The 12165-nt window shown below is 52.8% G+C and overlaps 1 protein-coding gene across 3 annotated transcripts in view; it reads left to right on the forward strand.

Moving 5' to 3' along the window:
- bcor (BCL6 corepressor) overlaps positions 1–12165 on the forward strand; it is a 39726-nt gene that overhangs the window by 14550 nt on the left and 13011 nt on the right. For 2 of the 3 annotated variants that reach the window (XM_074694461.1, XM_074694462.1), the window contains exons 3-8: positions 218–3304; positions 4491–4547; positions 5110–5269; positions 8372–8707; positions 9630–9914; positions 11618–11922. In XM_074694461.1, the coding sequence (XP_074550562.1) occupies positions 218–3304; positions 4491–4547; positions 5110–5269; positions 8372–8707; positions 9630–9914; positions 11618–11922 (4230 nt within the window). The remainder of the gene's footprint in view (positions 1–217; positions 3305–4490; positions 4548–5109; positions 5270–8371; positions 8708–9629; positions 9915–11617; positions 11923–12165) is intronic. The other variant, XM_074694463.1, reaches the window with a different exon arrangement.

Consider the following 12165-nt stretch of genomic DNA (forward strand, 5'->3'; position numbering starts at 1 on the left):
AGGTTTTCAGTCCTGTTTAAACTCACATGACATATGAGTCACCTTGATCTGGAAACACACACTTTCACTGTGTTTCTGTTTGTGTCGGCGTGCACGTAGCCTCTCTGCAACGTTTGCAGCCATCGTGTTTTCATCATCATATTTTCAGAACTGTCTTTTCACAATGAGACTTTCTGCGGGGCCATGACCTAACCTCCTGGCTCCCTCTCTCCCTCAGGTGGATGCCAGGTTAACACCACTGGCAGCCATGGGGCTGGACCGAGGCGCTCTGATACATGACAGCCTGCGCCTCCATGGTGGGGTCGTGTACCCGGGGATCAGAGCTCTGCCAGCAGAGAAGGGCAGAGAGACGCCTGCCCTACCCCTCAATTATAACAGGGACGGTCTCCCAGAGCTTATCTATAAGCCCGACGGTCCCCTGGACAGCCGTAAGCCCACCAACGGATACCTGGGCCTCTATAAGGGGACCCCCCCAAGTCTCCACAAGCCCATGCTGGTTCCTGGAGCAGGAGCTGAAAGTTTGGGCTTGGAGCGCCGAGTAGGGCCCGGGGAGAAAGCATCAGATCTGGGCTTAGCAGGTGCTGGTGGCAGCTACCTTCGCCTGCCATGGCTCAGCCCTTACCCTGAAGCTAGCATGTATCCCTTCATGGACACCTCCAAGTACGCAGCTCTCAACATGTACAAAGCCTCCCTGCTAAGCCAGCCCAGCCCCTACCTCCCTCAGCACCTGGCCTACCCCTCTCTGTGTGCAGCTCAGGGGGGAAACCCAGCTGCAGCCACCTCTGCTGCCGACAGACTCTACTACATGCCCCCCTACCCCCCCTCCCCCATTTCCTCCCCCCTGGTGGCTCCCCCTATGAGGATCCCAGCAGTCACAGTTGCCCCAACATCACTGGTCCATTGCCAGGATAAGGGGCTCAGTGTCGCCCCTCCATTTGCACAGCAGCTTCATCAACCTGCTCCTCATCCTCAGCACCATCAGGGGGCCATGGACAGGGAGCGATCCCCGAGCAGGAGCAGACCCAGCAGACCTCCTTCTAGAAAAGGGTCCAGCAACAGTACGACCTCCAGTAGCACCAGAGACACAAACGGGGGAAATAGTAACAGCCTGCCTCCTGATTCTTCTCCTCACGCATCCTCTCGCCCACCCCAGCCCCCCGGGCCTCCTCTACCTCCCCCACCTCCTGCTCTTGTTGATAGTTCCCTGGATTTACAAAGACCAGTAGCTCGGATGGGACAAACGCCCACCTCCTCCTCTTCTTCCATAGCCGTCTCCTCCTCATCCACACCGTCCATTCCTCATCCGTTCTCTGTGAGCAGCATGGCCTCAGAGCAGCCGTCTCCCGCCCGGCCCAGCCCCCACAAACCCAGGACCCGGGACGGAGCACCAGAACACAGAAATATTGGCGCTGAGAGGAGACCCAGCAGGTCACCCTCTAAGCCAAACTTTGAGAGGCCCCCTCACCAAGCTCAGGCTACCAAAGACTCGGCTGAGAAGCCTTTGGATCTATCTGGTAGAATACTCGAGTTTGGCCTGCCTCAAAATGGATTCCCGGTCAAAATGGACGCTCTTGCACCAGGCTCTCGTTACGGGCTGCCCCCCAACAGAGAACTCCTTAAGGAAAACCTTTCCCTGTCTCCTCACTCTGTGGCCAGCAGCACTTCTTCCAAGGTCCCAGAGAGGTCAGAGATGATCAGCACTTTACACTCTTCTTGGGTTGTACCTAGCCCATCTCCCTCTTCTAACGCACAGCACACAGCCGGCCCGCCCCCCTCTCCACGGCCAAACCCGGACCTGGCCCAGGCCAAAGGTTCCTCCCCCTCTGTCATCAAAAACAAGAGTATGGAGAGAGTCCTCCCTCAGCAGCGTAGCTCATCGTGTCCAAGGATAGGAGAGGCTAACCACCATGTTCCCTCCACCCAGCACTCCTCGGCGGTCAGCTCAAGGCGTCTGTCCCCCAAACCCAACGGAGAGTGGGTCAAACACAGCCCGAGCCGATCAGAGCATCCCCCGGGCGCGGGCCACCACAGAGAGGGAGCAGAGAAGTGTCCCCAGGCCATGAAGAGGAGCGAAACCACCCAGGAAGCATCATCTTACAAAAGACCCTGTTTGGAGAACGGCAACCCTCCAGGACACCTTTACCTTCCTCAGAACGATGCCTACCTGAACCACAGTCTGGCTTACACCAACAGATACATGCACTACCCGCTCCCCGACGGCATGGCTCTACACTCCCTGCCAATCACAGGCAAAGGCCCGGTCTATCCTCACCCAGTCTTACTGGGCAGTAACAGCCTGTACCCAACCCACTTGGCACAGAAACACCCTTTACCCTACCACAGCCTCTCAGCCGGCCCTGCAGGGGACTACCTCACCTACAACTCCCAGGAGATGGTCCATCCTCTGATGCAGGCTCACGCGGACAAGAAGCCGCCCGACAGAGGAGACGTTGCCGTGAAGCCGCGGGGTCCGGACAGATCCCGAGGGAGTGAAGAAAGCAGAGACCAGTCCGCAGACGTGAATCAGTCAAAGCAAGACAGAGAGAAGATCGTCTGCATCGACCTGGTTCACTCAGACACGGACGTGGAGTCCACGCCAACAGTCCCCAAGCAGTCCTCTGCAGAGACCGGCACAAAGGTTAACCTAAATGAATGTTGTCATGGTAACCAAAGTTTGACAAACACAGACTATGAGCCAAAACACCAGCCACATCCCTCACATCCTTATCCAGTCCGGACCGAACAGAGCCCCCCCCTGAGGCCCAGTCACCCTGAAGGACAGCCAGAACCTCTTTTTGGGAAAACTAAAGTTTCTCCAGACTCCAGCTGTCCTGGACTAACACCTGGGACATGCCTCACCTCACCGGGGGAGGACCCCGGATCTGAGGACAGCGCAGATGAAGCTCCCAGCCCAGATCCTGGTGAGCAGGACCAGAGCACGCTACGCTGTGCCCGCACGTCTGGGTTCTGCAGCTCTGGTAAGGACAAAATGGGCCGAGAGCGTGGAGCGTTTCACCTGTCGCAGCACTGTTCGGAGCTGGAGAGGGAGGACAGGGAGGACAGGGAGGACAGGGAGAGCCAGACAGAGAAGGAGGACAGTATTGTTGACTTGGGGGAGTCTCAAGGAGAAGGGGATGAGGAAGAAGAGGAGGGTGGCCATGCTTCATCAAAAGGCTCTCGTAGATCCAGTCTGGCCAAGAGGATCGCAAACTCCTCGGGCTACGTTGGCGACCGCTTTAAATGCGTCACCACTGAGCTGTACGCTGACTCCAGCAAGCTGAGCCGTGAACAGAGAGCTCTGCAGGTAAGGCCCCGAACTCGTCTGTGTGTGAGTCTCAGCAGAGCAGGATCTAAAGTTGGTGGTTGGCCAGAGAACAGACGTGGTAAATGCAGTCATTGCCAACGTACTGAGATCTAATATCCACGCAGAAATTAACCTCCACGGGCCTAAATTCAGGACACACCTTGCATGAAAATCTTTAGCATTTATCCGGCCCAGAGGCGTGACTGTCCCTCAGGTTATCTCGGTCTTAGAGGGCCGGCCGTGGAGGCCCTGTATCAGGGAAGGCAGTTCAAAGGTTAACCAGTCTTGCCTTCCCTGGATGTTGATTAGTGAGCAGTCATTGTAAAGGTTATTTCTGTGCGTGCGTGTTTGTGTGTCCGTACATGCCTGTCCTTGTGCGACTGCCTCGGGGCTGCAGCATGTGTTAGTGCTGACTGTGCTGTACAGATCTGTAGTTCAGAGCATGACTTTGGGAGCCCTACAGTTCACACCGCCTTTGGCAAAGCTTAACCCTCAAGGTGAGGGCGGTGGAGGGCTCAGGGTGTCTAAAGACCCAGCAGCTGCCCTCTCCAGGGCTCCTTTAGGCTTCCTGCATGCCCCCCATTCTGCAGCCGCTGCTCCTCCCCTGACGGCCTCTGCTGCGTGGCTGCTGCCTCATAACTCTGTCATCTCGGCGCTTCAAAGAGCCTAACTCCATGTATGAAAGCACAGTAAAGTCCCGTACTCTGAGCGCGACAGTCCTGTACTCTCTGATTCTCATGTTCAGCATAGAAACAGCCTTTTGCTTCATTACTCACCGGCTCAGAGGCAGATATGTTAATAGGTTGCACATGTTGGTCTATGTCTACGCTGTGAACGCACCCTGGAGAAACTGTGGTTTTGTCTGTCACGCTTGTCAAAGCACAGCCGCATCACCAAGCTATCAAACGCTCCATTTCTGGACAGTTAAAAATCTGCTGAGGAAAAAATCACATTGGAAGTGCATTAGCTTCATCCATCATACTTGTTTTGTCACCGGGCCGTTCAGAAACCGTTTGATAGTTTGATGCTCTGTTATTTGACCTGTTGCGTCTCTTTAATTTGATTGTTATTGTGTGGGATTGTGGCTGCCTGTTGTGTCAAAGAAACATGTGGAGAACATAAATTCTTAAAAGAAAGATGAAATGATGGACAGAAATATTGAGCCCCCCCCATTCTAATTGCTTAGATGGAAGTCATATCACGAGAGGGGAGTAATATAAGTCAACCTGCAGCTAACTGGGAGGTCAGTTCTTTACATTTCTTATCACATCTGCCTCTGATGGGCTCTGTCTCTTCTCTACTCTGTATCGCCGCACACTCCTTGTTTCCCCCTCTCCCCTCTCCCCTCTTCCTTCCCTCTTCGCCTCAGGCCGTAGATGTTGATGTTTCCGAGCTATGTTTATGTTTCAGGAAGGGAGATGCCAGGACTTAAGCCCCAGAGCGCATGGACTCACAGTGGCTGCAGTAGTCTAATCTGTGTCTTGGAGCTGTGCTTGTGATTTATCTGTCTACCTTTTTGTCTCGTGCGTGTGTGTGTGTGTGTGTGTGTGTGTGTGTGTGTGTGTGTGTGTGTGTGTGTGTGTGCGCGTGTGTGAGTGTGCGCGTGTGTTCAGGTTTTTAATTTCTCTGGCATTTTCTTTGATTTTCGTGACAATGCGATTTCTGACGCCATTTTTTGCTTCTGTAGCTGTTGAGGCCAGATTGAGGCTTAGAGAGGTGTGTGTGCGGCTCGGCAGACGATAAGTGGTTTTCATGGGGTTTTCTTCTGCATTTATGTCTGTGTGTGTGTGTGTGTGTGCGCACAGCGGGCTATGATGCGGTTCTCGGAGCTGGAGCTGAAGGAGAAGGAGGGCAGCGTTGTGTGTGTGTCTGCCTCAGCAGCAGGACGGGAGCTGGCAGACGGCCAGCGCAGAGAGCGCGAGCTGGAGACCTGCCAACACACCAGCAGGCAGGGAGACAGGGAGGGTGAGTGACCGCACACACACACACACACACACACACACACACACACACACACACACACACACACACACACACACACACACACACACACAGACTCTGCGAAGAGGACACACAGACAATAGGTGCTCCACACACTCACATGCACTCGCAGCAAATACTGAGGCAAGATCGGGTCACTCTAAAAAAAGACTTGAACACACACTCATTAACACACACACACACACACACACACACACACACACACACACACACACACACACACACACACACACACACACACACACTCTCACACACTCACATGCAAGGCAGCGCGAGCGAAGGAGCCAGTGAGAGACACAGAAAGGGGGAGTTTTATTTTCAAGAAGTCTTTTGTGCTTATCTGCGCCGAGAGACAAGCGAGAGGGAGGGGAGGCGGGGGGGGAGCGTGAGGCGGGGGGAGAGCGTGAGGTGGGGGGAGAGCGTGTGTGAGGGACAGAGAGTGAAAGCAGGGGGAGAAGGAGTGGGTGAAAGCGGATGGGAGAGCGCAACGGAAAGAAGAGGGAGGGAGCGGAGCGGGGCTGGCTGTGAGCCCAGCTGTGTGTTGGAGCGAGGCCTCGGCTGACGTGTGAGCCTAATTATGGCGTGGAGAGAGACAGAGAGGGGGAGGGAAAGGGGGAGGCAGAGTCACGCTCAGTGTGAGAAGGGCGTGGTGCGGTCATGCCGTGGGGGAGGACAGACACAGGAGGAGGAGGAGGAGGAGGGGGAGGACTGGGAGTCGCCATGCGCAGCCAGTGCACAGGATGTTTTCTTTCCTCTTCTCATCGGGCTCTGGCTCTGATTAAACCCTCCTCAAAACCTCAGAGGATCTCAGACGTTACTGCTTCAAACTTTCTGATCCAAACTTTTTCCTTCACACGTTACCGCTTCAAACTTTCTGATCCAAACTTTTTCCTTCACACGTTACCGCTTCAAACTTTCTGATCCAAACTTTTTCCTTCACACGTTACCGCTTCAAACTTTCTGATCCAAACTTTTTCCTTCACACGTTACCGCTTCAAACTTTCTGATCCAAACTTTTTCCTTCACACGTTACCGCTTCAAACTTTCTGATCCAAACTTTTTCCTTCACACGTTACCGTTTCAAACTTTCTGATTCAGAATTTCTGATTCAAACTTCTTTCTTCAGACGTTACTGAATTGTATTTTCCACTTAGATTTAACTGATTCAAATGCCAAAGCAGATTTTAAGCTGCTGTTCAACCTGCTTTTTTATCCCTGTCTTAAAGTGTCCCACCTCACCTTACCCACTGTACCCACCACACCCATTTTTACCCACCTAAACCCTAACCCTATCCCACCATACCCAGCATGACCACCTTACCCCACCATACCCACCACACCATACCCATTACTCTACCTAACTCTACCTTACCCTACCTAACTCTATCTAACTCTACCTTACTCTATCTTACCCTACCTTACCCTACCTTGACCCTACCTAACTCTATCTTACCCTACCTTACCCTACCTTGACCCTTCCTTACTCTACCTTACCCTACCTTAACCCTTCCTTACTCTACCTTACCCTACCTAACTCTACCTAACTCTACCTAACTTTACCTAACTCTACCTAACTCTACCTTACCCTACCTAACTCTACCTAACTCTACCTTACTCTACCTTACCCTACCTAACTCGACCTTACTCTACCTTACTCTACCTTACCCGACCTTAACCCTACCTAACTCTACCTAACTCTACCTTACCCTACCTTAACCCTTCCTTACGCTACCTTACTCTATCTTACTCTATCTCAACCCTACCTAACTCTACCTTACTCTACCTTACCCTACCTTAACCCTACCTAACTCTACCTTACTCTACCTTACGCTACCTTACTCTATCTCAACCCTACCTTACGCTACCATAACCCTAACTTACTCTGCCTTACCCTACCTTAACCCTTCCTTACTCTTCCTTATCCTACCTAATCCTACCTAACTCTACCTTACCCTACCTTACTCTACCATACCCTACCTTACCCTACCTTACCCTACCTTACCCTACCTTAACCCTACCTAACTCTACCTTACTCTACCTTACTCTATCTCAACCCTACCTTACTCTACCTTACTCTACCTTACCCTACTTTAACCCTTCCTTACTCTACCTTACCCTACCTAACTCTACCTAACTCTACCTTACTCTACCTTACCCTACCTAACTCGACCTTACTCTACCTTACCCTACCTTACTCTACCTTACTCTACCTTACCCTACCTTACCCTACCTTACCCTACCTTACTCTACCTAACCTTACCATAACCCTAACTTACTCTACCTTACCCTACCTTATTTCTATCTCAACCATACCTTACTCTACCTTACCCTACTTTAACCCTTCCTTACCCTTCCTAACTCTACCTTATTTCTACCTTACTCTACCTTACTCTAACTTACTCTTCCTTACCCTACCTTAACCCTTCCTTACTCTGCCTTACCCTACCTTACCTTACCTTATTTCTACCTTACTCTACCTTACTCTACCTTACTCTAACTTAATCTACCTTACCCTACCTTAACCCTACCTTACCCTACCTTAACCCTACCTAACTCTACCTTACCCTACCTTACCCTACCCTACTCCACCTTACTCTACCTTACTCTACCTTACCCAATCTTATTTCTACCTTACTCTACCTTATTTCTACTTTACCTTACTCTACCTTCACCCTTCCTTACTCTACCTTACCCTACCTAACCCTATGTCACACATCTTACCCACCACACCCTACCTGCCTTACCTTACACAAATCACCTGTCCCACATTACTCTTCCCTATCCACCTTACTCTACCTCACTTACCTAACCTACCTTACCCACCTTACCCTAACCTTACTTTACCTTACCCTACCTTACTTACCCTACCCCACCTTACTTAGCTAACTTACCTTTTCCTACCTTATGTTCCTTACCCATCTTACCCTGCCCTACCTTACCCTACCTTACCCTGTTTAATTACTCTGATATCTGTCTTGATTCCTTTCTTATTTTTGTTTTACTGTCCTTCTTTTCCGCTCCTCTTATCTTCACTTCCTCTCCTCTGTTTCCTCCCTCCTTTCCTAGGTGTCCGGACAACCTTCCCCACAAACCGGGTCCCGGTCCTCCAGAAGTGTGTAGGCCTGAAGGAGCCTTTGTCGCTGGGGCCTGGGGCTCGAGATGGGGCCCGGGGAGCCGGTCAGTTGGTGCATAAGGACGGATCCAGGAAGGGGACGAGGGAGTCTGAGGGAGGTCATTGTGTTCCTCCTACGTTGACTCCGGTGAAAGGGTACCCCGAGGAGAAAGTGAACCATGGTGACGGACCCAACAGAAAGCGCCCGCTGAAGTCTGAACAGGATGACACGGAGGGGGAGGAGGAGGAGCGGCTGTCCCACCCAGAGAAAAGAGCCAAGACTGCTCCTGGTGAGACTTTCCTGAACGTGTTTCCTCGCTGCCGTTTCCCCGGCTTTCTCCCTGCTCCCCTCCTTTCATCTGCTTTCTTTGTCTCTAATTCTGCCCTTCATCCTGCCTTTCGCTGAGCCTGTCTCATCTCTCACGCTCAAAAAAAAAATCTGTTTCTTCTGTTGCTCCCTCCTTCCAAATCAATTCCACCTTAAACTGGCTCCATCACGGCCCCCGCTCCTCTCCCTCCTGCTCCCTGTCCCATCCTTCGCTCTGTGTGGCAGCCAGCGCGGAGAAGTGTTTAATCCTGCCTTTGAGCCAGTGAGAAGCGAGGAAGAGGGACAGCCTTTCTCTCCCTCCTGCTCTCAGCTCCGTCGTTCCTCCGCTGCGCTAACCCGCCCTCTTCAAAGCTGCTCTTTTCATCTCTTTTCTTTTTTCCCTCATCTGTTTAGGCTCCTTTTTTCTGGCATGCCGTATCTCTCTCGCTCTCCCGGCACAGCAGACAAGTCAAATACTCGTCCCCCATGAATTTAAAGGGGGCAGATCTCTCCTCTGCTTCTCCGCTCTTTATTGCTTTGTGTCTCCTCTGGCTTCTCTTCCTCTCGTCTGTTTCTCATCCCCTCCGTTCCCCTCGTGCTGGAGCGTGTGTGTGTATAACGTAAGGCTGAGACCAGCCTTTACGAGCCGTAAAAATGCAGTGATTAATGGTCTTTGTTCTGCTGCACATACATTAGTTTCTCGTTGTTGTACGAAGTGATGGGAGAAGATTTTTGGAAAGGGAGCGTCGTCTGATGTGTCCGTTCACAGACACTTGAAGACTGAATAAGCTCCAGTTGGTCTCGTTGGTTATGGACTGTTTCAGTGTCGTGTGGTAACAGAGTCAAAGCGAAAAGAAAGTCAAGCCTTTATCAGGACCAATCTATCTGTGTGTTTCTTTCCTCAGACGGGCGCGAGCAGCCCTGTCCCGATGACGATGAAGACGATGAGGTGCGGAAGCTCAAAGTCTGCATCGAACTGAAGGGACTGAGACTCAGTAAGCCTGCTGGTGGCGCTGCATCCCCCGACAGGCTCCACATCAAACAGGAGCGGCCGTGGCCCCAACCCAGACTGGTTCTTCCCACCCAGAACGTGCGAGAGCGAAAGATTAGGGCCGGGGAGGCTGAAGACAGAGCTGCGGCGCAGAGAGCCGAGATCAACAGGAAATGGGGCTGTGACAAGCTGCTCAACGGTAAGAAAGAAGCATCAGCCGCAGAGCGCCGCAGAGCGCCGCAGAGCGCCGCAGAGCGCCGCAGAGCGCCGCAGAGTGCCGCAGAGTGCCGCGCAGCACCGCGCAGCACCGCGCAGCACCGCGCAGCACCGCGGCGTCTGAGTTCAGCTCGGGTAACGGAAATCTGTCTTCGGCCTACGTTTCACCCTCGTGTTGAGCTTCTGTCTTCTCGGGGATTTCCCTGAGCCGTAGGTAGAGGAAGCAGAGGAAATGAGGCAGGGGTTACTTCCTCTCGCCACAGAGAGGTCTTTACACAGGGCGCACGAAACACGACCCAGAGACCAAAACCCTCCCCCCTGGTTCCTCCAGACCCAGAGACCAAAACCCTCCCCCCTGGTTCCTCCAGACCCAGAGACCAAAACCCTCCCCCCTGGTTCCTCCAGACCCAGAGACCAAAACCCTCCCCCCTGGTTCCTCCAGACCCAGAGACCAAAACCCTCCCCCGTGGTTCCTCCAGACCCAGAGACTAAAACCCTCCCCCCTGGTTCCTCCAGACCCAGAGACCAAAACCCTCCCCCCTGGTTCCTCCAGACCCAGAGACCAAAACCCTCCCCCGTGGTTCCTGGTTTTCAGTTCAGCTGCTCCAAAGCAGACACTGTCAGAACCAGAACCACAAGGTGCCTCAGAGAGTGAGCAGTTCTAACACCAGAGTGTGTGTGTGTGAGTGTGTGTGTGTGAGTGTGTGTGTGTGTGTGTGTGTGTGAGTGAGTGAGTGTGTGTGTGTGTGTGAGTGTGTGTGTGTGTGTGTGTGTGTGTGTGTGCGTGTGTGTGAGTGTGTGAGTGGGTGTGTGTGTGTGTGTGTGTGTGTGTGTGTGTGAGTGTGTGTGTGTGTGTGTGTGTGTGAGTGTGTGAGTGTGTGTGTGTGTGTGTGTGTGTGTGAGTGTGTGTGTGTGTGTGTGTGTGTGTGAGTGTGTGTGTGTGTGTGTGTGTGTGTGTGAGTGTGTGTGTGTGTGTGTGTGCGTGTGTGTGTGTGCGTGTGTGTGTGTGCGTGTGTGTGTGAGTGTGTGTGTGTGTGTGTGCGTGTGTGTGTGTGCGTGTGTGAGTGTGTGTGTGTGTGTGTGTTTGTGTGTGTGTGTGTGTGTGTGTGTGAGTGTGTGAGTTATGTCTCAGGAAGTGGAGCCCCCTGATTGGTTGCTGAAGTTAAGTGGTGGTGATGACGTCACCATGACAACAGCATTGTTTACAGTCCGTTGTTTTTTCACGTGTCTCCGTTTCCTGAGGAATCGTTCATGAGATGAACTCCTTCTTTCTTTAAAATCCTCTTTTCTCAAACTTTTCATGTCACTGAAAGTTTCCTTCAGGTTCTTGAACATTTTGAAGGTTTCTAGATTTTTCCTGATCTTTTCCTGAAGCTTTTTCTGGGAGGTGCATGTTGGACCAATAATCCAGGGATGTTTGCTTCCTCCTGCTGCTTTTCGCTCTGATGGATGGGATGTGTAGTTTTTATAAATCAAACCGTGTGGTGTGGATTAGTAGAAGAAGAAATGTGTGTGATTCCCAGACAAAGGAGTGGTAACGTGCGGCTGCTCTGCTTTTTCTCGATGTGGTGCTCTCAGGGTGTTCAGACCGCTCTCTGCGCTCATTAATAAAGCAGCAGAGGGACGGCCTTCCTCTGAGCGTCACACCAGCCGCCGCTCACTCTGCCTCCTCTGTGCTCTCTGCAGGAGTATCTGCCGCCCCCCTTCCCCCCGGCCAAGTGAAGGACAGAGCACAACCACTGGGCCCCTTCTCAGGTGACCGTGGCCTCAAGGAGCCCAGGAGGGGCCCCTCTTCTCCTGCCCCGGAGCCGTCCGTGGGAGGCGCTCCTCCCCCCAAGTCTCGTCGTCACATCGAAACCGACAAGCCCAAGGGCAAGCGGCCATGCAAGACCAAACACACCAGTCACAGAGAGCGGGAGAAGAAGAAAGAGGCCGCAGCCAGCCCGGGCCAGCGGAGCGCGGCCGACCTGGGAGCAGCTGAGGATGACAAGGTGAGTGCTGATAGGCTGTGTGGCTGCGGCACGGCGTCTGCCTTTCTGCAGCAGCGTGCTGTGTTTCAGTATGCCTGTCGGTGCCTCTGATTATGCAGCTGAGGGGGAGCGGGGGGAGCGGGAAGGAAGTATGCTCACAATGTTTAGAGTGCTGCTGGAGCTCTGACCTCCTCCTGCCCTCAGCGGCTCCCCGCGGAGCGCCTGCCTGCACGTGTGTTTGTCTTTTGTGTGTCATCGCTGCTG

Source organism: Halichoeres trimaculatus, unplaced genomic scaffold, assembly GCF_033239565.1.
Source record: "Halichoeres trimaculatus isolate MK-OKI-2021-1 unplaced genomic scaffold, fHalTri1.1 fHalTri1_scaffold_19, whole genome shotgun sequence".
Classification (NCBI taxonomy): domain Eukaryota; kingdom Metazoa; phylum Chordata; class Actinopteri; order Labriformes; family Labridae; genus Halichoeres; species Halichoeres trimaculatus.